This window comes from Podarcis muralis, chromosome 13, assembly GCF_964188315.1.
Source record: "Podarcis muralis chromosome 13, rPodMur119.hap1.1, whole genome shotgun sequence".
Lineage (NCBI taxonomy): Eukaryota > Metazoa > Chordata > Lepidosauria > Squamata > Lacertidae > Podarcis > Podarcis muralis.
This window is the reverse complement of record NC_135667.1, coordinates 9,381,400-9,407,714: the sequence shown is the minus strand read 5'-3', so window position 1 is coordinate 9,407,714 and position 26,315 is coordinate 9,381,400. Positions and strand designations below refer to the sequence as shown.

At 39.2% G+C, this 26,315-nt stretch overlaps 3 protein-coding genes across 3 annotated transcripts; all 3 read right to left on the bottom strand.

Annotated features, from left to right (window-relative positions):
* Positions 1-1,340: 1,340 nt before the first annotated feature.
* LOC114583526 (vomeronasal type-2 receptor 26-like) lies at positions 1,341-7,294 on the bottom strand. The gene is made up of 5 exons (XM_077917855.1): positions 7,010-7,294; positions 3,777-4,640; positions 3,371-3,598; positions 2,337-2,463; positions 1,341-2,242 (listed from the first exon to the last, which is right to left on the bottom strand). The coding sequence occupies exons 1-5, from the start codon at positions 7,169-7,171 to the stop codon at positions 1,341-1,343; spliced, it is 2,283 nt and encodes a 760-aa protein (XP_077773981.1). The 5' UTR covers positions 7,172-7,294.
* A 2,308-nt stretch (positions 7,295-9,602) lies between these two features.
* Positions 9,603-14,553, bottom strand: LOC144325231 (extracellular calcium-sensing receptor-like). Its single transcript, XM_077917854.1, has 3 exons — positions 13,753-14,553; positions 13,285-13,512; positions 9,603-9,743 (listed from the first exon to the last, which is right to left on the bottom strand). The coding sequence occupies exons 1-3, from the start codon at positions 14,551-14,553 to the stop codon at positions 9,603-9,605; spliced, it is 1,170 nt and encodes a 389-aa protein (XP_077773980.1).
* Positions 14,554-19,058: 4,505 nt separating this feature from the next.
* Positions 19,059-24,948, bottom strand: LOC144325230 (vomeronasal type-2 receptor 26-like). The gene is made up of 5 exons (XM_077917853.1): positions 24,701-24,948; positions 23,365-23,656; positions 20,917-21,138; positions 20,065-20,191; positions 19,059-19,960 (listed from the first exon to the last, which is right to left on the bottom strand). Exons 1-5 carry the CDS (start codon positions 24,946-24,948, stop codon positions 19,059-19,061), a joined length of 1,791 nt encoding a protein of 596 aa, XP_077773979.1.
* Between the last annotated feature and the right edge of the window lie 1,367 nt (positions 24,949-26,315).

Genomic DNA, 26,315 nt, shown 5'->3' with positions numbered 1-26,315 from the left:
CTACTTGTATAAAACAGTTGTGCACTTATCCAGTTCAGCATATAAAAAAGGTAAAGGGACCCCTGACCATTAGGTCCAGTCGTGGACGACTCTGGGGTTGCAGCACTCATCTTGCTTTATTGGCCGAGGTAGCTGGCGTACAGCTTCCAGGTCATTTGGCCAGCATGACTAAGCCTCTGGGTGATTGAAATAAGCAGAGTTTGTTGAGAAGAAATTACCTCCTAAGGCTGCAGAGATTGAAGCTGGATATTGCTAACAACTATCTTTGATCTGCCTTTGTATTTAGAGAAATCAATTGCATGCAAAGCAACTTGTCATCTAGTCCTACCAAGTGTTTATTGCAGCATCTGGACGGCATGCTGCACTTACATCATGGATGGGGGCAATATGAGAATATATATATATTTAATAAATTTATGGTATACATTGAAGGGAATTATAGAAACTTAAAAACTATAGCAGGTTTGATATAGATCTTACGATGCGTAAACCATTAACAATTAACAGCTGCAGGAAAAAGAAAGTATTTTTATTAAGAAGCCCGAAATCGGGAGGGGAGGAGGTCAATAGGTGTGTAGAGGAAAGATTTAAATATTTAAAGATATAAAGATTTAAGTAAGAAGACAAAGAACTGTAACGGAAACTGATGTTACTTCTGTGTTATGTTTGGATATCTCTTCTGAAATTGTTGATTTGTTTTTTTCTTTTGGTTATTTACGTGAAACTCAATAAAAAGAAATGGGAAAAAAAGAGATTTTTTTTTAAAAAACCAAGATATGTATAGAACTAAACAGCCTTGTGGTTTCCTAGAGAAACTGCTGGACGACAACTCCCATCATCCCTCGTCCTTGATTTGAGGTAATGGGAGCTGGAGTTGAAAAACATATTGTGCTGTTGTCGTGACCCCCCCCTTTGCCCCCTGTAATAATAATAATGGCAGATATCATGTCTCCCCTTAATTTCCATGCTAAGCATATCCAGCTCTTCCAATTGTTGATATTTGATATTGACAAATTTCTTTTAAGCTTGTTTTGTTTTGCATCCTTACTTCATAGTTCTGTCCCATTCTCCACTCTTTTCTATTCTGGTGAATCTGATGCACATGGCAATGAGCACCAGAACTTTGCCCAAACTACTGCCTAGGAAAATGTTCCTTGAATGAAATAGTTGAAAAAAGACATTTAGCGAGATGAACTTTAGGTAAAATCGGAGCATGAACAGTAACTTTGCAAAGAGACATTGATATAACTGGAAGTGAATATCTACTAATATTATGACCTGCTCCTTAGGCTCTTTTCCAACATGTATTACGGTATGATAGAATGAAAATATAAGATTCCTTAATGCTTTCTCCTTATTAGTTTCTCCCTGCTATTCAGTTCTGGTCGCAACACAATGATGTAGCATTTTGGGCAAAAGATACAGCCCAGTAACCCAGCAGTAGAGGCCAAGATGGAGAAGATCTCCACAGTCACCATGTCTTTCCCTCTTGTGCTCAGGTAAGTGGGAATAAAGGACAGCCAAACACTGCAAAATGCCAGCATGCTGAAAGTGATGAATTTTGCTTCATTAAAAGTGTCGGGTAACTTGCGGGCAAGGAATGCCACAATGAAGCTGATCATGGCAAGAAGTCCCATGTAGCCCAAGACACAGTAGAACATGGTGACGGACCCTTCATTACACTGTACAATGACTTCTTCATTTACTGAATGCATGTCTAAATCAGGAAATGGGGGAAAGGCTGCCAGCCACACAGTACAAATACCTATTTGAACAAGTGAACAGCCAATTACAATTGAATAGGACACTTTCCTCCCCACCCATTTCTTCATTCTTGATCCTGGTTTTGTAGCCATGAATGCAAGATAAACTATGGTGGTTTTGGCCAGCACACAAGAAACAGCCACTGAGAAGATGATGCCAAAAGCTGCTTGTTGGAGGAGGCAGATCACTTTCTCAGGATGGCCAAGGAATAACAAAGAAGAGAGAAAACAGAGTAGGAGGGAGATGAGGAGAGTGTAGGAGAGGTCCCTGTTGTTGGCTTTGACTATTGGGGTATCTCTGTGCTTAATAAACATTCCTAGCACCAGGGCTGTGGTCAGTGAAAAAGAAACTGCAGCTGAGGTCAAAGTGAGCCCTAGAGGTTCTTCATATGATAAAAATGTCTTTACTTTAGGGATGCAACCATTTTTATCTTTGTTTGCATACTGGTCTTCTGGGCATTTGAAACAGTCATCCATATCTGAAAAATAGAAAAAAGGTCTAAATTCAGAGTCAATTAGTGTGACACAGCAAAAAAGCCCAAAAACCTCTGTGATGGCAGAAACATCACCGACCAGTCTGGTTTGATATCTTCCCATCTAAGCATTGGACACAATCATAGCAACAAAACTTTTCCCCTTCCTTCATTTTCTTCTGATAACCAGGATGGCATTGTTCATTACACACCGAAAGAGGAAGCACCTATCCATAAACAGGGGGAAATTAGTATGAATATACTTTTGGTTAACTTTAACTGATCTCATTTATTTAAGTGGTAAATAACTGTTGAAATAAATATATAAGGAATATTCAAAGAACATTATTCTTCAATTGCTGATATAGCCTAATATAAAAAGTTACAATAGATAAGTTTATGTGTTTGCAGAATAAATAATTTGATGTGAAACTTCTCGAAAAATCATAACAGTGGACATGTTCATCTCAGACGGATAAGGATTAAATTTGCTTCCTCTTGTGTCTTAAAGCAGAATATAGCTTCTCCATATTATATTTCATAGGAAATCATCAAATGACTATAATCTGTGGGGGTTTTTTCCTTACAAAATGTTTAGGGGTATTCTCATTTCCCTACTCACATTGAAATACTGCCCCTCAATGATGCCAAACTTAGATTCACAAAATGTTTAGGGGTATGCATACCCCTATTTCCCCCAGGAAAAAAAGCACTGGTTATAATATCTGAGTTAAATAAAATCTTCTATGTCATGCTTAAAGGGTGTTGATTGTAAGATATTCTAAAAATGGAGGCAAGAGTAAGTAAATCAGAATGAATGAGATAAAGCTTGAAGCTTTCATTCTGCTAAGCATCCAATGTCAAGCTCTCAAAAAGTGGGTATTGCTGGATATGTCAGAGAAACAAGGAATTCTGCAACCAGCAGTTTCCCAGAAGTCATCACATTATTTATCTCCAGCGAGTTACTACTAAAAGGTCCCAACAACAGACTCGTTCCCATCAGAGTGGCAGAGTTAACCTATTACTTTAGGATGACAGACATGAAGAAACAAAGTCATGTAAACTTTAGAGATAATAAATTATGCATAGAAAATTTGACACAGTTTTCAAGTTAAGAATAAACAGAATTCATGCCTCACTAAATCCTCTAGGCCACACAATTCTATCCTCATCGACGGTGAATCGTTTTCCTTCATGGGCACTGGGATCAATCCTCCCAACTTTCACTTTCTGGAATGAGTTATTTGGCAAAATGACCAGGTTCATGATGTCAAATCCACCTCTCATTTCCCGTTTATCATTAAAGGACACAGCTTCTCCAGCTGAGTTGTTAAATGAAATGCCCAGAAGCAACGGGTGGAGCTAATTGAAAAAGATTGGGGGGGGGGATTCATAGATAACAACACTCTGCAAATCACACACTTCAGTTATACAAAGAAATATGAACACAATATTTGCATTAATGACTTAAGGAGTAACCTGAATGCAGCTTCACATTGTACTACACTGTATATTCAAATACTTTCTGGTAAGACATTACCTGCCAAGGCTTCAGGTTCTGAAGTTCAATATTGTTACCAATCAGAATTGGCCTGTGCTTGGATCTAGATGAGTACATGGTATGCAAAGCATGAGCCAAAGCATAGACAGCAATATAAATGCTGTAGCTGTGGCCACTCATGTGCATTTCAAAAAGTCCAGCAGGGAGACTTTCCAGCCTCTCCTCTCCAGTACAGCTGTCATCATCCATTATAGGCACCCCTGGATCTGGAAAGAAACAGTCAAAGGCTTGCTCCCAGAAATCTTTGAGAAACCCATCTCCTTGAGTCCAATTTGGCTTAATGATTTGAAGAAATTCTCTGAAACCTGGTACTTCTTTTGTGTGAATTGTGAAAGAAATAGCACCCTGGAACATTTGAAAACCCCATCCTCTTGCAGCACCTGTTAATATAAAATCCATCTGCATTGTCATAATCCACACCTTTCCAAATAATAGTTTTTCCTTATTTCCTGAATCTTGTGAACATATATATGTTCTCAGCCAAAAAAGTATTAAAGATTCTCCATATGTGATCATTGTTCCAACTTTACGTTCTTGGAAAGATACATCAATTAGACTTGCATCATTAAAATTATTGATGAATTCCTCCATACGAGCATCTTGTGGGATTCTTTTTATGAAGGCTGAACAGATTCCATGCCTGGAAAACAATGGCTCAAGTATTCTGAGGAATTGCTCTCCACTGTTATCATCTATAACAAAGAGCCCAACCCAGGTCCACCTAAAATGCTGAAGTAGCCATATAATCCCCATATACTGAAGGTTTTCATTTGGAACCATGCGGTAAAAGGGAGGAGCACCCATTGTTTGGTCCTCATCTGGTGCAAATGAGCCATATATAAGCTGTAAGAAAATGTACAGAGACCAGAGATATTCATTAATACCCGTCTATTTAATCCAGAATTATGTGGCTGGGAGTGGGTTTGTGCAATGAATATTTTTTCATGTATTTCTAAATCTATCTGTTTAAGGAATATTATAATGTTCCCAATATTTTCCTTATTGTCATCAATGTTACTCTTTTCTTTGGAACTTTAAAACTGAGTAATAAATAATTTTCCAACATCCACATCCACAGAACAAACAAATAATTCTTTATTTGCGTCAGCCATTGGCCCCAGCAATAAAACAACAATACTATACATAAGGAATAAAAATAAAAAGTCAGTTATACAAAATACATATTAGGGTTTTTATTCAATAGTCAAATACTGGATCTTATTCTAACTGCAGCAGCTAATAACCTTGCAATGTTTGCTGTCACCTGCTCATTTTGATCTGCCAAGAGAAAGGACACTGTCACAGTGGCTGGGCAACCCAGAATGGAAAATAAAAGAGGGGTGATAACGTCATTCCTCTTGTCTTTATAAAGAGTGCAGGCCAGAAGGACATACGCCATAGATTCCTCAGGGACATTTTTCATGTTGAATCTGTTGGAATCGTTCCTCAAGTACAGCCGAGGCCAATACATTTGATCTTGCAAGAGTAAAAGCACATCTTTATTTTAGAATTGCTAGGTTATGCATATAGGGTGCAGGAGAGTCAAAATGGGTAGGTGGAAAATAGTCATACCGTGGGCAAAATTTCCTGATTGTGGCCAAGTTGTTCTGATGCTCAATATTATTTAGGCACTGACAAATTAGACTGTTTGCTTTACTAAAACCTAAAGCAACTAGCTGTTGTGGTCATAAACCACAACAGTGAAGCTTCTGATAGACCCTTTTATTCAAGGCGCTCTGGTGACGATCTTGGAGCACTAAGGATATTAGACCGAGGAGTCTTTAAGTTTAGGCAAAGCCCATAGTTAAGTGTCCTATGCCAAATATATAGAATCATAGAGTTGGAATAGACCACAAGGGCCATCGAGTCCAACCCCCTGCCAAGCAGGAAACACCATCAGAGCACTCCTGACATATGGTTGTCAAGCCTCTGCTTAAAGACCTTCAAAGAAGGAGACTCCACCACACTCCTTGGCAGCAAATTCCACTGTCGAACAGCTCTTACTGTCAGGAAGTTCTTCCTAATGTTTAGGTGGGATCTTCTTTCTTGTAGTTTGGATCCATTGCTTCGTGTCCGCTTCTCTGGAGCAGCAGAAAACAACCTTTCTTCCTCCTCTATATGACATCCTTTTATATATTTGAACATGGCTATCATATCACCCCTTAACCTCCTCTTCTCCAGGTCCCTTAGCCGTTCCTCATAAGGCATCATTTCCAGGCCTTTGACCATTTTGGTTGCCCAAAATATATTATATATTATATAAGATATATTATTATATTATATATATATATTATAAATATATAATTCTACTGAGGGAGGATTAGCTTCTTGGCGCAATGATACTTTTGGGGCGCAGGCTGGTAAAGAAAAAATTTGCCTTAAGAACTTTGATTGGACAACTTCCATAGATCCATAGATCCAAGGTGTTTGGCTGCTCAAATCTGAGTCCCATACAATAACTGTGTTGGGGTTTAGCTTGGAACACTTCCAGGACTGATGTTATATGTTTACCACCTTTTGTGTAGAAAAGGCGTGCCAGGATTTTGGTGTTTTGGGACACTTTTTCTTTTGCACATTTCTCGTGTGCTCCCAATGACCATGTAGACTGAAAAATAAAGCCAATATATTTGAAGACTTTATCCTCTTAAATTAGCTGGTTCCGCCATCTATGGGCCCTACAGTTTCTTGAAAAAAACATGACTTTGGTTTTCTTATAATTCACAGCCAGCTGTTCTCTCTGGCAATATCCTGAAAATACCCTCATCTGTCTTTTTAGGGCTACTTTTGTTTGGGATAGAAGAACCATATTATCTGCACAATAGCATTGAGATGGGTTGTGGCCAGTTTAGGGGCATGATACTCTGGAGATGTTACACACTGGACAATATCATTTATATGTAATTGAATAGTGTTGGGGTTAGAATACACCCTTCCTAGACTCCCTTTGTGGCTGGTACAGATCCTGTAAGTTGTCCATTTGTGGAGCAACACACTTTCAACACTATATCTTTATATAAGCATTTAATCAAGTACAGCAATCTTTTGTCTATACTTGAGGAGTTCAGCTTATCCACATACACAGATATATTGAGTTATAGGAATATTATAATATTTCCAAGATCTTACTACTTGTCATCAATATTACTCTTTTCTTTGAAACTTCAAAGCTGAGTAATAAATAATTTTCCAACATCCACATGCATAGATATTACCTGTGGAATTTTGTAGAGGCCAATGATGTCCATCATAAGGAAAGAGGTGTCAGAGCCAAGTCCTCCAATAATGGCAAGAAGGGTTTTCTGTTTGCCACATTTGTAGTTGGGAAGAAATGTATGTGCCTTGAAAATCAGGTCCAGTGTTGTCCGATAGGTCATCCTTGCACTATCATAGCTGTCGGAGATGTGGAACCCGAGGGTGACATTGGGCAGGATATTGTCATTCTTGTTGATCTCGTTTACTGCAAATGCCAAAGCCAGATTGTGCTGGTAGTACTTGGTTATGACACTGCCAAGAGAGTTTATTTTAATATCTCAGAAGATGCATCCATAATACACAAATTCGTTATGCTACAAACCCAAAAATTCCTAAGTGCAACTGAGTCAGAATTTGCAATATCCTTTTTATTTGATTCTGATGTGCCACAATTTATGAATAGCATCTTCTTCAACAAATTTTAAGCATACCTAGCCATGAGGAGTGCAAAGTTTAGTATTCTGTTGCATCATAGATTGCACTTAGATTGTCTATTTATTGTCCATTATACCATCTAAGCACCTGTTGAATCAAACATTTGCATCACTTTCTCATTAAGTGATCATGTGTCCGTGTCTGTGCATGGACACATGCAAAATAGTGCTGCTTTTCACCTCTAAAATCGGATAATTATTTTTTACATTCTTCCTGTTCATTTCTTACATTCCCACAGCAACAAATCTTCTTCAGTTAAAATAATCTTTGCAATCTATGGTGCATTAGATCATATCTGTCATATGTAATGGGCATGTTGTGACACATTTTGAGAGCTCATCAGCAGAACAAAGCAATGCATTTTTATTCTTTCTATCAAATGCACTGTCAAATACCCTCATCCATGACCTCCAGTTTAAATATCCTTTAATAAAATGTATGTGGTGCCTTGAGAAAGAGTTTGATCTGAGGTACTGAAAAGTTCACCAAGAAGAAGAAATATAATTTTTGTTTACCCAAAGAGGCAATAGTACTGGAGCTGGAAAAGACTATAGTTCCCTTTAGCTTACCAGTATCCCATCCCAAGTTACATTAGTCAGGGCTTTTATATCTACCCTTTTTGAGATTTTATTTTTTGTGTATGCTCATTGTATGAGTGCACACAAAAGGTCGTGCTGGTTTTCATGTGTAGATTTTCCATGTGTATTATGAAACCTTGCAGTATTCATGATCCAAACTTTTCCTTAATTTTTCAATACTCACTGCTTGTCCTGCTTGGTGGCTTTCTGTACCAACACACTGCTGTCTAAAACAGCTTTCATTTTTGGAAGGAGAATATCCACATATATTCTTGATAATTCTAAGGTATGAAGCTTAGAAAATGAAGATGGAGTGAGGGATCCTTACTCTGGAAAGTCAAACAGGTTCTGAGAAGGGTGTTCCACAAAAGTAACCTTGTTGACTATATAAGAGATATGAGAAGCCATTCCACCAATGAGGAGGCAACCTAGCTGGTACCATTCATGTGGAACAGGGAGGGGATCACCAGTGTAACATTTCATAGTTTCTTCTTGAGACACAAGGGGAGTCAGCAGGAGCATCAGCACTCCTATTTCTAACATGTTGGCAGAAAAGAGTTTCTGACTCTGTAAGTTCCCTAATTTGTAACTTGCATCCTTTGTGAGATTGCCAATACTAGAAGTCCAAGATTCAGAAAGGAGAGCATGTCATAGACAGACCTGCCTGCCTATTGCACTTAATTATAGCCCAAGGCCACCAAGGTTAATTTATAACTACTTTCAGCCTCCTTTACTGACTGTTTTCTCCAGCCTTCTAGAAAGCACCAGAAGCTTTAGAATGGTGAGCGAATTATAGTTATTTGGATAATTGCAGAGGGAAATAATCGCCTCTTCAAAGCTTTGATACTGAGTGACACTTTGGGTAGGAAAAAAATTGGTTCATCTTTATGGAACAGTCCACAAGTCTACTCTATTCCCTAAAGCAGGTGCATTAATAATTTGGTGCTTTGTTGTTGGAGAAAAAACTTCCATCAATTCCTGCCTGCAATATCAAAGATTCAATGACATGTAAATGTCCACAAATATCCCTTCTCTGCCATGAAGCAATGAGAAAGAAAAGTTGGTTCCTGATCTCTCTGAAAAACAAATTAAATCGAGTAAATGACATTCTCTGGTAAAGCCATCATCTAGACTGAATAACCCAAGCAGTGATAGTCCTGGAATGAAAGTGTCTGTGTCTTAGAGTTAGAGCTTCATCTTACACACCTGCCAATCACTTGCCATCAGGCTATTTTGCTAGCATGTCTTACTAGCAAACCATGGGGTAAAGGAATATGGCTTTGAAAAGGCCAATGATTGGCTGTTGGGTGGTGCCAGCCATCCTTCCTTTCTTTGCTTGTGTGAGTAAGGACTGCAGATTAACACAGAGTTTGGGCGGGTTATAGAAACTTTGGATAGTATTGATAAGTTTAGATTTGTGCAGTTATTGTGTCACTTTCCACTCTAATTGCTAGCTGGTTGTCACCATCTAGTCCTCGGCTTAATTAGGCAGCAAGCAGACTCTATCAACTTTCAAGCAGTTTTATTATATACAGTAATTTCACTCAGAGCCATTCACACAGCTACCGGCTCCTTTCAAGACATTGACACATCTCGGCTCCGATTTGGCCACCAACAGGATACCCTCGAGGAACTCCCCTTTCGATTCTTTGATTGATGTCTTTCCTTGATGCTTGTTAACCTACGAGCACGGGGGGATTGTGGTTGGCGTCCTACCCCTTCCTCTTACAAACCACCCCCCTTTAGTTGTTGCTAGAGACCATTTATCAGTGCCTTGGAGGCTCTCCAGACCTCTCTCGCTTCCCTGAGAAATTATCTCCTCTTCTCCAGCAGATGAGAAGATGTGTTGTGAGGAGCTGTCTTCAAACGGCTGGGAAGGATGGAGAACTTTTCTAACTTTTCTAACTCTCTCTCCCTCTCTGGGGAGCCCTGGCTTTGGCATTCCCTGGCTCTCTGTCCCCTTCACTATCCCCATCGTCTTTCTGGGGAGCTCTTTCTCTGACATTGGTGTAATTAAAATATAAAGATCATGTCTATATCAAATTATCAATCAACAGACAGATAGACACAAAGACATTCATTGTTTTTTAATGCAGAGCACCATTAAGATGAAGAAAAGAAATCAATAATAGCCATTGCCATGGCTCAATATCTATTCACCACTTCCCCATAAGATGTAAAATCCTCCCCCAGATGTGTCAGAAATGGGGTGAGGACACTGCTGGTCTCAACAACACAACACTTTGAAGTGAGAAGAGAAGGGGTAGTGCTTGATTTAATAATGAATAGTGTTTAGGAATTATGTGAGTTGTGTAGTGGGTTTTTTGGGGGTACTCAGGGGTACTCAGTACCAGCTTCTTCTTTCCTCCCCAAATGTTAAAAGTGTGGCATTTACAGCAACAACGTCATAGAGATTACTGGCACCTCCACCCCTCCTAAAAACTGTGGAACCACTTGTATAAAATAGTTATACACTTATCCAATTCAGCATATAAAAGAATATAATTTTCCATTCAAATTACATGATCACATCATATTTAAGATCAAAGGGAACAATATCTAGAGAGAGAGAGAGAGAGAGAGAGAGAGAGAGAGAGAGAGAAGGGGTTAAATTAATCAAGGGTGAAAAGGAGGTCCAATGCACCTTCAGAAACCGTTTAATCTCTTAACAAAATGCAGTGACTTTTTTCAAGATCACACTTCCATTCTGGAAGAGTTCAGTTGAAGTTTTGTCCTCTGGTCAGTTGGCTAAGCTCTAGCCCCCATCATAACTGATTGCCTTTTGGCCGCTCTGGCTCCCTTAAGGAACTGTTCTTAAAATTAAGAATAAATAGAGCATTAGACTGCAAGAAGATCAAATGCATCCATTCTTAAGGAAATCAGCCCTGAGTGCTCACTGGAAGGACAGATCGTGAAGCTGAGGCTCCAGTACTTTGGCCACCTGATGAGAAGAGAAGACTCCCTGGAGAAGACACTGATGCTGGGAAAGATGGAGGGCACAAGGAGAAGGGGGCGACAGAGGACGAGATGGTTGGATAGTGTTTTCGAGGTTACCAGCATGAGTTTGACCAAACTGCGGGAGGTAGTGGAGGACAGAGGTGCCTGGCGTGCTCTTGTCCATGGGGTCACGAAGAGTCGGACACGACTAAGCGACTAAACAACAACAACATTACACAAAATTCTTCCTCTAATGCAGTAGGAACCCTTCTTGGCATTTTGAAAAGCCTTGTGGTTCTTAAACTCTTAGTTGCTGACAATTTATACATATGTAGCTTCATATGTCTGACCGCAGTTAGTCTGCTCACAGTTTATGTATTATTTTACACCACTGTCCTTGTAGCTGATCTGTACCCGAAATACTTGCCCATCATCCAAAGCAGTATATTGGAGAAAAGAGGACAATTTTCTTAATTCTTTCTCCTCATTATCTGCTCCCTGCTGTTCAGTTCAGGCCTCAGCACAATGATGTAGCACTTAGGGAAAAAGATGCATCCCAGTAACACAGCACTGGAGACCAAGATGGAGAAGATCTCCACAACCACCATGCCTTTTCCTCTGGTGCTCAGGTAAGTTGGAACAAAGGACAACCAAACACTGCAAAATGCCAACATGCTGAAAGTGATGAACTTTGCTTCATTAAAACTGTCAGGTAGCTTGCGGGCCAGGAAGGCCACAATGAAGCTGATGATGGCCAGGAGACCCATGTAGCCCAGGACACAATAGAACATGGTGACAGACCCTTCATTACACTGAACAATGATTTCTTCATTCACTGAATGCATGTCTAAATCAGGGAATGGGGGAAAGGTTGAGAGCCACACCGTGCAAAAGCACAATTGAACAAGTGAACAACAAACAGCAATTGAATAAGATACTTTCTTCCCCATCCATTTCTTCACTCTTGATCCTGGTTTTGTGGCCATGAATGCTAGAGAAACAATGATGGTCTTGGCCAACACACAAGAAACAGCCACTGAGAAGATGATGCTGAAAGCTGGTTGTCGGAGAAGACAGGTCACTTTCCCAGGTTGGCCAAGGAATAGCAAAGAGGTGAGAAAGCAGAGCAGGAGGGAGACTAGGAGAATGTAGGTGAGGTCCCGGTTGTTGGCTTTGACTATGGGGGTATCTTTATGCTTAACAAAAGAAGCAAACACCAAGGTTGTGATGAAAGAAAAAGAAGCTGCAGTTGAAGCTAAGCCTTTGCCTAAAGGTTCTTCATAAGACAGAAAATGTATAACTTTGGGGTTGCATTGATTTTTATTGTTGCTTGGATACTGATCTTCTGGGCATTTGAAACAGTCTTCCATATCTGAAATTTAGGTTGGGGGAATTTGAACTCAGTGACAATTCATTGAATACAGCAAATTCTTTTCAGCCTGTACTACAGCAAAATGGCATGACCTACCCGTTTGGTTTGAAATCTTCCCCTCTGGACATGGAGCACAATCATAGCAGCAAAATTGTTCACCCTCCTTCCTTTTCTTCTGATGACCCGGGTGGCAATATTCATTGCACACAGAAAGGGGAACCACCTGTCCATATACATATTGATTGTTTTTACAATTAGTGATATTTTAAAAAATACACTTCTTACTTGTTGATGCAGCCCCAAACCCCATATCACAACGATGGAGACAGCCCTGCAGCATGTTCAGATGAAATGATATCTATCATATTTAATAAACATAGGTGCATGATGTTTTTGTCATTGTAGTTATTTATTTATTTAATAAGGATATTGCAGAGCATACAAAGTAGGCAATTATTTCACACACCAAAAACCACTCTCACAATCATTTCTGATTCTATGTTATTCCATCCTGGCATGGCACTCAGGGCATCTACATAGAACACGTGTGGGTACAAGGTATGAATTTGGGGACAGTTCTGCAGAGGACCTGTTCTGAATCGGTATGAGCGCTGCATCCCATAGTTTCTTTGACTGGACTTAACTGTCCAGGGATCCTTTACCTTATTTTACCTAGAGCAAAAAGTTAATTAAATTTCAATGTTCATTAAATATGTATGGAAAAGGTAAAATTATATTCAAATCAGGAATAGTATTATATGGATGCATGTACTTGTTTCTGAATGTGAAATGAATAATTGAAATCATTCAACAGCTTTATGTGCCATTGCAAGATCAGAATATATTGGGAAAAAGCAATCTTACTTCATTGTTTAACACAATGGCTTTACCAAGATAGAACTAGAATCAATACCTCATTAAAATATCTGTGCCACACAATGTTATCCTCACTAATGGTGAATATTCTCCTATCAGCAGCATAGTGATCAACACTTCCAATTTTTATTCTCTGAAAGGAATTGTTGGGGAAGGTGACCAAGTTCATGATGTCAAATCCACCACGCATTTCCCACTGATCATTAAAGGACATAGTTTCTCCAGCTGAGTTGTTAAAGGAGATGCCTTGAAGAAACTGATGGAGCTATTTCAAATATAAAAGGAAAGAAATCAACAAAAAATAACAGCATGCTGAAGATTTCAGAATGCCATTCATTGCAAGTTTCAAAAATAGAAAGGAAATGTAAATCAACGTTTTAAAAGAAAAACGGTGTAGAATGTTTTCATTATTTATTCAAAGAGAACAAAAAGTAATGTACTGGTATTCTCACCCTGTAGCAATCTGGGTGATTGAAATCAGCAGAGTTTGTTGAGAAGAAATTACCTGCCAAGGCTGCAAAGATTGAAGTTGGATATTGCTACCAACTATCTTTGATCTGCGTTTGGATTTAGAGAAGTCAATTGCATGCAAAGCATGAGCCAAAGCATAAACTGCATTATAGATACTGTAGCTGTGTCCAGTCATGTGCATTTCAAAAAGACCTGCAATGAGACTTTCTGGCCTCTCTTCTCCAGTACATGTGTCATCATCCATCACAGGCATACCTGGATCTGGAAATAAACAATCAAATGCTTGCTCCCAGAAATTTTGGAGGAAACCATCTCTTTCAGTCCTGGTAGGGTTTATATTCTGAAGGAATTCCCTGAAACCTGGAACCTCTTTTGTGTGAATAGCAAATAAAATAGCACCCTGGAACATCTGGAAATCCCATCCTCTTGCGGCACCTGTTAATATAAAATCTGTCTGGGTTGTCACAATCCACACCTTTCCAAATAATGGGTTTTGTGTATTTTCTGATTCTGGTGAATGAATAAAAGTTTTCAGCCGCAAGATTGTTAAAGATTCTCCATACATGATCATTGTACTGGCTCTATAATCTTCCCGAGATAAATCAATTGGACTTGACCTAGAAAAATGATTTATGAATTCCTCCATACGAACTTCTTGTGGGATTCTTTTTGTGAATGCTGAACATATTCCATGTTTAGAAAACAATGGCTCCAGTATTCTTAGGAATTGCTCTCCACTGTTATCATCCACAACAACAAGCCCCACCCATGTCCACCTAAAATGCTGAAGTAACCATATAATCCCCATATACTGAAGGTTTTCGTTTGGGACCATGCGGTAAAAGGGAGGAACTTCCATTGTTTTGGTCTCATCTATGGCAAATGAGCCATATGAAAGCTGAAAGAAAACATAAACATACAGATACTGCAGAGATAGGTTAGGAGTAGTTTACTTTTCAGGCGGCTGGTATTAGGAACTTCGGCATGACAAAATATATTCTCCAAAATAATTTTTGAAGTTGGTCAGTGATAGGGTCTTTTTCTGACTGAATTTTCTTAAGTTATTGAGATCTTATCTTATTTGGAAATACAGCCAAATTCTAAGATACTAGTTTTTTCTTCTGAAAGATAACAGAAAAATATAATATTACCATCAGCACCCATGCACATATCCTACCTGTGGTATCTTGTGCAGACCTAAGATGTTCATCACATGGAAAGAAGTGTCCGAGCCCAGTCCTCCAATGACGGCTAGGAGGTTTTTCTGTGTTCCACACTTGTAGTTGGGGAGAAATGTATGTGATTTGAAAATCAGATCCAGGGTGGTGCGATAGGTCATCTTTGCATCGTAATAGGTGTCAGAGATGTGGAAACCAAGTGTGATATTAGGTAACATCTCAAGATTCTTGTTGATGTCATTTATGGCAAACACCAGGGCCAGAGCATGCTGGTAAAACTTGGTAATGACACTGCCAATAGTGTTTCTTTCATTAATTCAGTAGATGAGTCTATCATGCATGAATCCTTTATGCTACAACCCTCGTAGTTCCTGTTCGTAACTGAGCTGAGTTCACTTACAGCAAAAGCCAAAATAAATACATGTTGCCAAAACATGGTCACCACCCTGACAATAGACATCCCCCCCCCCAATTCTGATTATGTATTTACAATGCATGAAGCTGTTACTCTATAATCCCACTAATCTATATGAGCAATTGGAACTCTTTTCAATTTAATATCTTTTCCATTTGTTTATGATTCCCTACAGCTTAGTATCACCATTCTCACCAGCCAAACCTCTAGTTATACTTTGTTACAGAAAACAATTTGATTTGTCATCTGTAATGCATAGTCCACTTTGTGATCTCTTGATAAAAATATATCAGTATATTTAATCTCTCTTTCCAATGCAGAAGAAATACTCATAGAGATTACTTCTATGAATGTTTTATAACCCCCCATGCACAAATCCTTAGTGCATTGGATACTACCCCATATCTATTTTATATTTACAAAATTCCTGCAGTATTAGAGAATCAGGGAAAAAAGGATCCTTACTGTGGAATGTCAAAGAGGTTCTGAGTAGGATTTTCCTTGAACAAAACTTCATGGAAAAAGTAAATGATCTGAGAAGTAATCTCACCGATGAGGAAACTACCTGGCTGGTACCATTCATGTGGTATAGGCAGGGGATCGCCTGTGAGACATTTCATGGGACCTACTTTGGACACAATGGAATGCAGAAGAAGCAGTAGCAATGTTTTTCCTAACATGCTTTCCCCAAATCTTACTTCTAAATATGAGCTGCCTTGCACCTATTTCCTTATATTGAGCTTATAAAAGGCTAAGGGAGAAAAGTGTCAGAAATGGCCCTGCCTGCCTCTTGCACTTAATCCCAGCTTCCCATGGCACAGGTGTTCGTTTATAACCACTTTGAGGCTTGCTTACAAATTGTTTCCTCATGCCTTTTTGAAAGTCTCTGAAGCTTTGACTGCATGAGCAGATGATTATGCTTTGGATAATTGCAGGGGGACAGTAATTGCTTTTTCAGTGTTTTGATACTGAGTGAGCCTATTGGTAGGAAATGATGTTGTTTCTTGTCTTCCATTTGTGACCAGAAGTCTTCTCTGCTGGCTGAACAGATGGGAAATGGGACCTTGGTTCTAGATTTCCATGAGGAGCAGTCTCCAAGAGGACAGTGAGGCCTTACGAGCATTCTCTGTGGCATTTTGAACTGTGGCATTCCCTCTGCATACTAGTATGCTTGGCATCTTCACCAAACAGCTTCTGGTGAATGCTGGAGATGCCCCAACATACTGTTGCATGATAGAAGCACAACAAATGGGAAAGAAACTGGGAAACGAAACAAGGGTTATGTTGGGAAAGTTCCCTTGTTCTTCTCTGTAGGCAAGTAGGAAGGACAATTGAATACACCATTTTTTCCCCTGTTGCTGCTTATGACATGATTTCCTATCCCCCCCCCCCAGTTTCTAATTCTTATTTTCCCTGCTAGCCTGGTTCTGTTTTTCTCACATCATCTTATCTTAAAAGTGATTGCTTTGGACTTGCAAGTTTGCTCAAGGGTTCAAATCCAAACTCATCCATGAAGTTCACTGGGTGACCTTGAGCCAGTCATTCTCCTTTAGCCTAACCATGGATGTTTGGGAGGATAAAATGAAGAGGAAAATATATAAGCTACCTTAAGTTCCTTGGAGAAAAGGTGGGGTTAAATGCCATCAGTCAATCAGTCAATCAAGCAAGCAAGCAGTGCTTTTTTTTCTGGAGGGACGCAGGGGTACGCATACCCCTAAACATTTTGTGAATCTAATGGGAGAAGAAACTAAATTTGTTTAAAATTTTAGTTTCTTCTCTAGCACCGTGAATCATCAGTTCCATTGCTACCCGCAATGGTGGCCTCATTTCCTGTCACAGTGTTTCCTGAATCTCAGACAGAAGTGAGCCTTTAATGTGTGAAGTAGGAGTTGGAATCTAGCACTGTGATTGGTCAATTTCATTGTATTTGTATTTATTTTTCCTGATTCAAACTATAAAATGGTGATTTTCTTAAGTCAAAATGAGAGTACTTTTTTTTTTAAAGGAAAAAAGCACTGCAATCAACACTGACTCTGCTTAAGCAGGGATTTTCCTTCTATAAACTCAACATGCATTTTGCAAGCTATGGTGGAACACCAATGAGAACTGTTCTTGTACAGTTATAGTCTGGCCACAGTGACCCATGTATGAGTAATACCAAGATTCAATTATCACAATGCACTCTATGTGAGGCTTCCTTTGGACCCTGTCTGGAGGCTTCAACATGTGCCAAAAGCTGCGGTTAGACTGTTGATGAGGGAAAGACTATCACCAACACATATGTTCAATGCTAAAAAGTTTGCACTAGTTGTTAATGTTTTATTAGGCTAGGTTCAAAATTCTTTAATTAATTTACAAATTGGGTGCAGGATACCCCTTACCAATGGTAGTTGAAAGATAGAATGCTTAATGTGTTCTCCTTATTAGTTGTTCCCTGCTGTTCAGTTTGGGACTTAGCACAATGATGAATAGGATGTCCCATACCTTTAAGCCTCTTCCCTTATGCCTCTGAGGTCTTTGAGGGAGTCACTATTAGTGGTCCCTCAAGCCTCAGGTACAAAGCCCATGGCCATCAGATTTTATTTTGTATCTTAGGGGGTTTATTTGTTGTTTGTTTCTTAGTTCAAGTGTAAACATCTGCCCAATATTTTCCTCTGTGAAGACAAATGGATTTATGAAGAAAGCTTTATTGTCTCTAACATCTTCCAACTATACTTGGTAACCACATCAGCACCCCCTTGGTCCTGATAACACCTCCACAGATCGGCAGTATACTGTATAAACCAGCTGATTCTCCAATATTGTTTTTTTGACAACTCCCAAGCATTTGGAGTAATTTCATTGACATTTCTTCCCAAATTCTTTTTTTTTTTTAACCAATCCCCTCTTTTGGAGGGAAGGTTCATTTTGGAAGTAGAATTTGACGGTAATGGCTTTTCTTGGCCATTGACCATTTATATTTATTTCAGTAGCACTATGGTCACTGCTTCCAACTGGTTAAACAACATGACATCTTTCAACAAGTTCTGATTGCCACTTAAGATAAAGTCCAAGGTAATTTTCTGTCTAATCTGTTCTGTGACCAACTGTTCTAGGGTATAGTCTCTGTAAGGATGGTTGAAGTTACCCATTACTACAACAGTTCCTGTTTGGAATGATTTTTATTATTATTATTTCTGCATCTCAAGTTCTTGCTAAGCATTGTTTTTAGGGGAAAAGAGCACACCCCAAGTACTAAATTACTCTTGGGGTTTTGTATCACCACTCATAATGGACTTCTGGGTAGGAGTCTGCCCCCTTTTGGATTTATAGCTTGCTGGATTCAATGACCATTTTGACATACAAAGTGACATTCTCCTTCAGTACATTCTTACCTGTCCTTCCTAAACAATTTCTATACAGTGGTACCTCGGGTTACAGACGCTTCAGGTTACAGACTCCGCTAACCCAGAAATAGAACCTCAGGTTAAGAACTTTGCTTCAGGATGAGAACAGAAATTGTGCGGCGGTGGGAGGCCCCATTAGCTAAAGTGGTACCTCAGGTTAAGAACAGTTTCAGGTTAAGAACGGACCTCCAGAACGAATTAAGTTCTTAACCCAAGGTACGACTGTATAATTAATCATACCTAATGCTATGCAAAGGTATCTCCCCACAAATACTTGGACTTCTGATAGTCTTCTGTTTGGCCACTGTGTGAGAAGGACTATGACTAGATGTTGTGATGTAGCGGCTGAAAGATAGAATGCTTAATGTTTTCTCCTAATTAGATGCTCCCTGCTGTTTAGTTCAGGTTTCAAAACAATGATGTAGCATTTAGGGGAAAAGATGCAAACCAACAACCCAATACTAGAGGACAGCATGGAGAAGATCTCCACAGCCGCCATGTGTTTGCCACGTGTGCTCAGGTAGGTTGGAACAAAAGAGACCCAAACACTAGAAAATGCCAACATGCTAAAGGTAATGAACTTTGCTTCATTAAAGCTGTCGGGTAACTTGCGGGCTAGGAAGGCCACAATGAAGCAGGTGATGGCCAAAAGACCAATGTAGCCCAGAACAGAGTAAAAGATGGCAACAGAGCCTTCATTACATTGCACAATAATTTCACCCATTACTGAGTGCATATCTAAATCAGGGAAGGGTGGAAACATTGCTATCCAAAAAGCACAGGTGGTTACTTGAATGAGGGAGCACGAAAGGACAATAGAGGTGGACAGTTTTCTGCCCACCCACTTCCTCATGCTGGAGCCTGGCTTGGTGGCTATGAAAGCTACAACTACAGTGATGGTTTTGGCTAAGACACAAGAAACGGCCACTGAGAAAATGATGCCAAAAGTGGGTTGTTGGAGAAGGCAGGTCACTACACAAGGTTTACCAAGGAATAAGAAAGAAGAGAGGAAGCAGAGAAGGAGGGAGATTAGGAGAGTGTAGGTGAGAGCTCGGTTGTTGGCCTCCGCAATGGGGGTGTCTTTGTATTTAATAAAAATCCCTAACACCCAGACTGTGATGAGGGAAAACCCCCCAGCAACTGATGCTAAAGTGATCCCCAAAGGTTCTTCATATGACAGAAAGTTCATATGTTTTGGGATACAATCATCTCTGTTTATGCTTGGATATTGATCTTCTGGGCATTTGTAACAGTCATCCATGTCTGAAAAATATAAAGAAGCAGCAGTTCAGTCCCAATTCATCTTTAAAACCACATTGAATTAAGCATGTATGATGACAACATTTTATAATGAGGACAATACCTACCAGTCTGGTTTGAAATCTTCCCTTCTGGGCATGGGGCACAATTATAGCAGCAAAACATTTCCCCTTCCTTCCTTTTTTTCTGATGACCAGGGTGGCAATATTCATTACACACAGAAAGTGGAAGCACCTAGTCACAAATATTATAAGAGTTTTAGGTGTGAGATTTTGAAATGATTTTTAAGTTGCTTACCTCCAGAAACATACCATATTGAAGCAAAGTATTCAGAGAAAAAGAACCATGATTGCTAAGCTTACTCAGGAGTCTTGGGTGCATTACATTGTCAATATGCTTGATTACTCAATAAAAGATATCTAATAATTTAGTGATATGGGAGCTGCCCTTGCAAAAGTCATGCTGGTTTTGCTTCAGGAAGTCTTGTTTTTCTATCTGCTTGGTTGCTTATCTTTAACAATACTTTCCACTAGTTTTACATTGAACATTGAGCTAACTGACCTGTAATTTCCAGGATCAGCCTTCCATTTTAAAAAAATGGTGGTACATTGGCCCTTTCTCAATCCTTAGGGATGATTCCATTTCTTTGTTAGAAGATAAGGACTTTCACATTTGAATCCTTTGAGAGTTGTCGAGTGGATTCTATCTCTACCTGATGATTTCTAGCTTTCTCATTTATCCAGTAAGGCCTAGAACATGGCATTCTATCGCCAACATCAGTCTTAGTTCCTCAAGCTTCCTTCCAGCACCAAGAAGGCTAGTAAATATTATTCAGATTAGCAGGATTTATTTGATGGCTTTCAGGGTTGCATTTGACAAAAGAGGATTTTTTTCCCTGGCACCCAGATTACCCACAGCAGGAAGAGAGACTCCATTCAGGAGACCGTCACTATCCCTACCTGATTAAACCTTTTATGCCACACAATTATATCTTCATTGATGATGAATTCTTTTTCGTCATTGGCATCTACTCTTCCAACTTTTACTCTCTGGAAAGAGTTATTGGGGAAGGTGACCAGGTTCATGATATCAAATCCACCTCTGAATTCTCCTTCATCATTAAAGGAAATCATTTCTCCAGCTGAGTTGTTAAATGAAACAGCTTGGAGGAATTTGTCAGTCTAGTTTAAAGAGAAACAGAGGGCTAAAATACTTCAGGTTTTAGACTCAACTAGATTTTATGCTGAAATTACAGGATGAAATGCAAACCTTAAAAAACTGTAGTAGTATTAGGTTAAATAACAGGTTTTGATGCACAAAAAAGCTGGGTGTGATCTTGTCTTGTACTAATTTGTACATGAAAAGAAGACTTTGATGGGGAGACATTACCTGCCAAGGGTAGAATGACTGAAGTTCATCAACTCCCCACCGCCTCACACTTGCTCTTTCTTTGGCTCTCGATGAGTACATGGCATGTAATGCATAAGCCAAAGCATAAACAGCATTGTAGATAATGTAGCTCTGACCAGTCATGCGTATTTCAAAAAGACCTGAGGTAAGACTCTCCAACTTTTCGTCTCCAGAACATGCTTCATTGACATTCACAGGGAACTCTGAATCTGGAGAAAAGCAGTCAAATGCTTGCTCCCAGACAACTTTGAGGAAACCATCTGCTTCATTCCTCTGGGGTTTTATGTTCTTCAGAAACTCTTCGAAGGCAAGAAGCTCTTCTGAATGAATTGTGAATGAAATTGCACCTTCAAACAGCTGGAAATCCCAGTTTTTCTGCAGGCCAGTTGATGTGAAATCTATCTGGGTGGTCATAATCCACACCTTTCCAATAAATATATCTTCTTTATATTCATGGTGTTGCATAAAATTTACATTTCTTATCCAGGAAATCATCACTGATTCTCCATAGCAGATAAATGTATTGGCCTTGCTGTCCCTGAGAGTTACATAAATTTCTACGATGTCATAGAGGCTTTCTACTAGATTATCTATACCAATTTTTCGTGGGATTCTTTTAGTGATGGATGAACAGATTCCATTTTTTGAAAACAATGGCTCCAGGATCTTCAAGAAATGTTCTCCAGTTTTATTATTGGCAACAAAGAGTCCAACCCATATCCATCTGAAATACTTAAGTAGCCGGATAATCCCTAAATATTGATGAGCTTCATTTGGGACCATGCGATAGAATGAGAAGTCTTGCATTACTTGGTTTTCTTCTGAGGAAAATGAACTATATGTGAGCTAATGGAAAATATAAAGTTATTGCAGAAAATCAGTATGTTAGACCAATGGAGTGCAAACATATATTGCTATCCATGTTACGGTAAAATTGTAATGGAGAGGTAACATAATTAACATAATTAGCATGAATTATTAGCATGGTACATCATGTATAGCACCCTTACTGGGAGATGAATGATTTAATTTTGATACATATTTAGGGGATATTAGAATCTGTAAGATTTATGGGATGGGAAATTGTTAGGACTTGAAGGGTATAAGTAAATGTGAACAAATGAAACCAAAAAAATGTGAACAAATTCACTCCTTTATTGGTGAATAAAAATAAGAAATTTCCTGTGTAAATTGAAATGGAAACATGATTTGAGAGTAGAAAGTTTGAAAAATGGATCGAGGAGATTTCCATTATGTTGATTTTTTGGAGGTAAGAAGATAGATTCTATACCACCTTGGTGAAAGTGCTGGCAGGTTTAAAGTATTTGGGATGTCGTTCTATCAATTATCAATGAAATAGATGGAAGATTAATAGAAGGATGGGGGTGAAGAGAAAAATGTATTTATGGTATCGAACAGTAGCTGCTAAGCTGATGCTTATGTTAAAAGCAGCAGTGAAATTATCAGGATACTTAGATAGTTGGAGGCTGGTGATGCAGTATATAAAATGAAAAATTGTGAATTAGGGAATTGAAATAGATTTGTTGTTATAAAAAGCATTGGGCACATTGGGCAAAAGATTCCTGCATGGTAGGGCGTTAGAATAGACGTTGTTATTACAAGAAGCAGTGGCAGAGATAGCCGCTCGGGTACCCGGAGTGGCACACATAATGTGCACCCAGGGGGCGGGGCGATTCTCCTGGTGGGGGTCCGATCACGGTGTGGTGGAGTGATCCACTGGGGGGTGGGAGATTTTGTCACCCCCTCCATGGGATGACACCTGGGGCTGACGGCCCCACTGCACCCCTTCCTACACCCCTGATGAGAAGAGTTACAAAAAGAAAAACACACACACCAATAAATAAGATCACACAATTAACAGGATTTTGTGTTTCTACAAACAATTCTTTTACTTACCAGCTAGGCATTTACTCTGATAATGAAAAGAGAAAAGTGTAATTTCAATTCCCCTTCATTCCCCAGTTCATAGATCCTACCTGTGGTATCTTGTAAAGATTCAAGATGTCTGCTATGTGAAAAGAGATGTCAGAGGTCAGTCCTCCAATAACAGCTATGAGGTTCTTCTGGTTTCCACATTTGTAGTTGGGGACAAATCTATGAGATTTGAAGAGCAGGTCCAGAGTGGTCCGGTAGGTCATCATCGCTGAATAGTAACTGTCATAGATGTGGAAACCAAGGGTGATATTTGGCAAGATCTTCAGGTTCTTGTTGATCTCTTCAATGGCAAACACCAAGGTCAGGACATGCTGATGGAACTTTGTCACTACACTACCAATGGAGTTGACATATTATTTTAGGAAAGTTGATGCCTAACACATTATTATGTTATCCACATTCATTTCTGTACGTCTATCCTTATATTTATTCCTGATGTTCATAAGTAATAACCACTTTCATTTTAATCATCATTTATGATATATCAGAATTCTTGCTCCACATTTTAAAGTCACACACATCATCACCAATATAGTGAGCCAAGTTTCCTGCAGGTGCTATACTAGAAAGCAACATGAGTTTCCTGAATTAACCTCAACCATCCTGTTCCATGAAACTGATTGCTCATAGGAGCTGTTGGAGAACTTGCATTTAAAAAAAATTGTGCTTCTCTTTTAACAACTGCCTGCAACAATAACATACCAGGGGAGCTTTTTCTGGCATGGATGTAATAGGTGGGCTAAGCTTCACCATCTATATGTCTATCGCAAGGTCTAATAAATGACAGGAGCAGGGCCGGATGGTTGGGGAAACTGAATATCCCTCCCTATAGGGCATCAGTGTGTGAGGGAGCAATCCCAAGCAGAAGAAACTGGTGTAAAGCAAGCTGGTGTAAACTAAACCAGGGAAAATCTTAATCTGATCCAAGCCTAGTTCAGCAGCGAGATTGCTGCTGCTGCTCTGCATAAGCTTTGCAGAAGGAAAATAATCCGCTAACATTATATGATGGGATACTGTTTTGCAGCAGACTTTAAAACCATTTAATGTTACTCATGCAAATATCATCTCATGCAGAGGTTCATCTGCACATACAATATGGGACTTCATCCTTTAGTGTGTGGTGACAACTACACTTTAGAATGTCTTCCCCTTAAATGGTAGATAAGCCATTAAAGCAGGGCTTTTTATTTCATCTGCATTGGAATTGTTTGAACGAATGGCATTATTTGTATTTTCAATGCATAGTTGTGGAACTTAAAAAAGTGTCTTTATTGCCACATTAAGTGAAGAGGGAAAGTATAATAATATATATATATCAGCTCACTCACACTCACACACGACACACAGACAAACATATACATATCTATAACAACTTACTGTGGAATCGCAAACAGCTCCTGTGAATTATGCTGCTTGAAATCAACTTCAGGGAAAAAGTAAATAATCTGAGAAGCAATCTCGCCAATGAGGAGGTCACCAGGCTGGTACCATTCATGAGGAACAGGGATAGGGTCACCTGCAGGACACTTCACACTATAGGCTTTGCACGCAATGGCAAGAAGCCGAAACAGTGTTAGGAGCCTGGAAGCAAAGCCTCTCTCAAAGCCCAGATTCGCCAACTGCATGACTTTGGATGCACTGAATGCTGCCTGAATCTAACAATGCACCTCTTACATCGAAATGCATCACCCTGGCTAATACAAGGAAAAGAGAGAGTTGTGATAAGTAATATTAACAAAGCCCTGCCAGCCTCTCTGTGCCCCCCACTGCCAACTCTCACTGGCACGGGAGGTTATTTATAACCACTTCCAAGCTTCCTTATTGTTTTCCAGTGCCTTTCGGAAAGCCTTTAGAAATCTGGTCAAGTGAGCAAATTAGTGTGATTTAGATAATTGCAGGGGGAGATAATTACTTCTTCATACTTTCTGAGACACTTCAGCTAGGAAAAATGAAGACCCTTCTTTTGAGATTTGACCTCACATCTTCTCTGTTTCCATAGTGAGCAGATCCCATCTGGAAAATGCATCGAAATTGGAACTTATTGCCTAGGGACATAAGTGGTAAATTCTGAAGTGGTGTGTAACATTAAGAAAATCTGAAAGCAAAATGATCGCTTTATTGTTTATTTATTTATTTGTATTTTTTATTTCATTTTATTAACTTTATTTAATAAAGTTATTGTAGCACCCTGCTTGTGGTTAACGCTTAGCTGGAATGAAATATTCAACGCAGCAATAGAGAAATTAAAATAATAATTTATTTGTCAGAGAAATAAATGATAGGCACAGTGGTATATGGTTACCAAAAGCTCTGCCCACTCCAGCCCTGATGGCCAGCACTTATATTTCCTCAGCCCAGCCCCCTTGCTCCTCCTTTGTCTGCCTCTGTCCAATCAGCCTGGTTGAAATTCCTATTGGCTGTTTGCTAGAACCAATAATAAAAGATACACCCATTACCTATTACCTTTTATGGGAGACAAAGAGCTATATTTCCTTCTATCCATAAATGGCAGACAAGTAGCCATATATCTTACATTTGCCTCGACAAGGCACCTTAATTACCAGATCACCTTTGCCCTATTGCCCTATTGCCCTATTCACTCCAAAACAGATGGCTAAAACAGATGGCTCATGGTAACAGAGATCTTGGGTTCACATTCTCACACACCATCAATGAAATAAGAATCTAACATAAGAATCTAACATTTCTTACTTTCTAAATCCTTTGCATAATTACATTAAGCCAATATATTTCATACATTAACATATATAGCTTTTTAGAAGAAAAGGAACTTAGTAAAGACAGTTTCAAAAAAAAAAAAAGCCTCTTTAGTTTACACCCCCTTTCCCAGCCAGCTGCTGTTCCTATTAGCTCTTGCCCTTTAACCTTATGAAAATATGGCTCGAGTCTAATGGGAGGCACCTGGTATTATTTTCTGTTAAACAATAAATCTTACTATTTACCAACTCTTAATTAGTGTTTTTTGCAGCTT

Bases quoted from the DNA above. Each gene is read 5' to 3' on its own strand.
- LOC114583526 (XM_077917855.1), bottom strand. From the start codon at position 7,171: ATGACCTATCGGACAACACTGGACCTGATTTTCAAGGCACATACATTT. The intron at 3,599-3,776 runs GTAATGTCTTAC...TTTTTCAATTAG, and splicing joins AGAACCTGAAGCCTTGGCAG to CTCCACCCGTTGCTTCTGGG. The intron at 2,243-2,336 runs GTCGGTGATGTT...TCTATTTTTCAG, and splicing joins GAAGATATCAAACCAGACTG to ATATGGATGACTGTTTCAAA.
- LOC144325231 (XM_077917854.1), bottom strand. From the start codon at position 14,553: ATGGTCCCAAACGAAAACCTTCAGTATATGGGGATTATATGGTTACTT. The intron at 13,513-13,752 runs GTAATTTCTTCT...TATTTGAAATAG, and splicing joins AATCTTTGCAGCCTTGGCAG to CTCCATCAGTTTCTTCAAGG. The intron at 9,744-13,284 runs GTATTGATTCTA...CCGTGCTCGTAG, and splicing joins GGCACAGATATTTTAATGAG to GTTAACAAGCATCAAGGAAA.
- LOC144325230 (XM_077917853.1), bottom strand. From the start codon at position 24,948: ATGCAGTTGGCGAATCTGGGCTTTGAGAGAGGCTTTGCTTCCAGGCTC. The intron at 21,139-23,364 runs GTAGGATCTATG...TCTTTAAACTAG, and splicing joins ATCTTTACAAGATACCACAG to ACTGACAAATTCCTCCAAGC. The intron at 20,192-20,916 runs GTAGGGATAGTG...ATTTGTGACTAG, and splicing joins GGCATAAAAGGTTTAATCAG to GTGCTTCCACTTTCTGTGTG.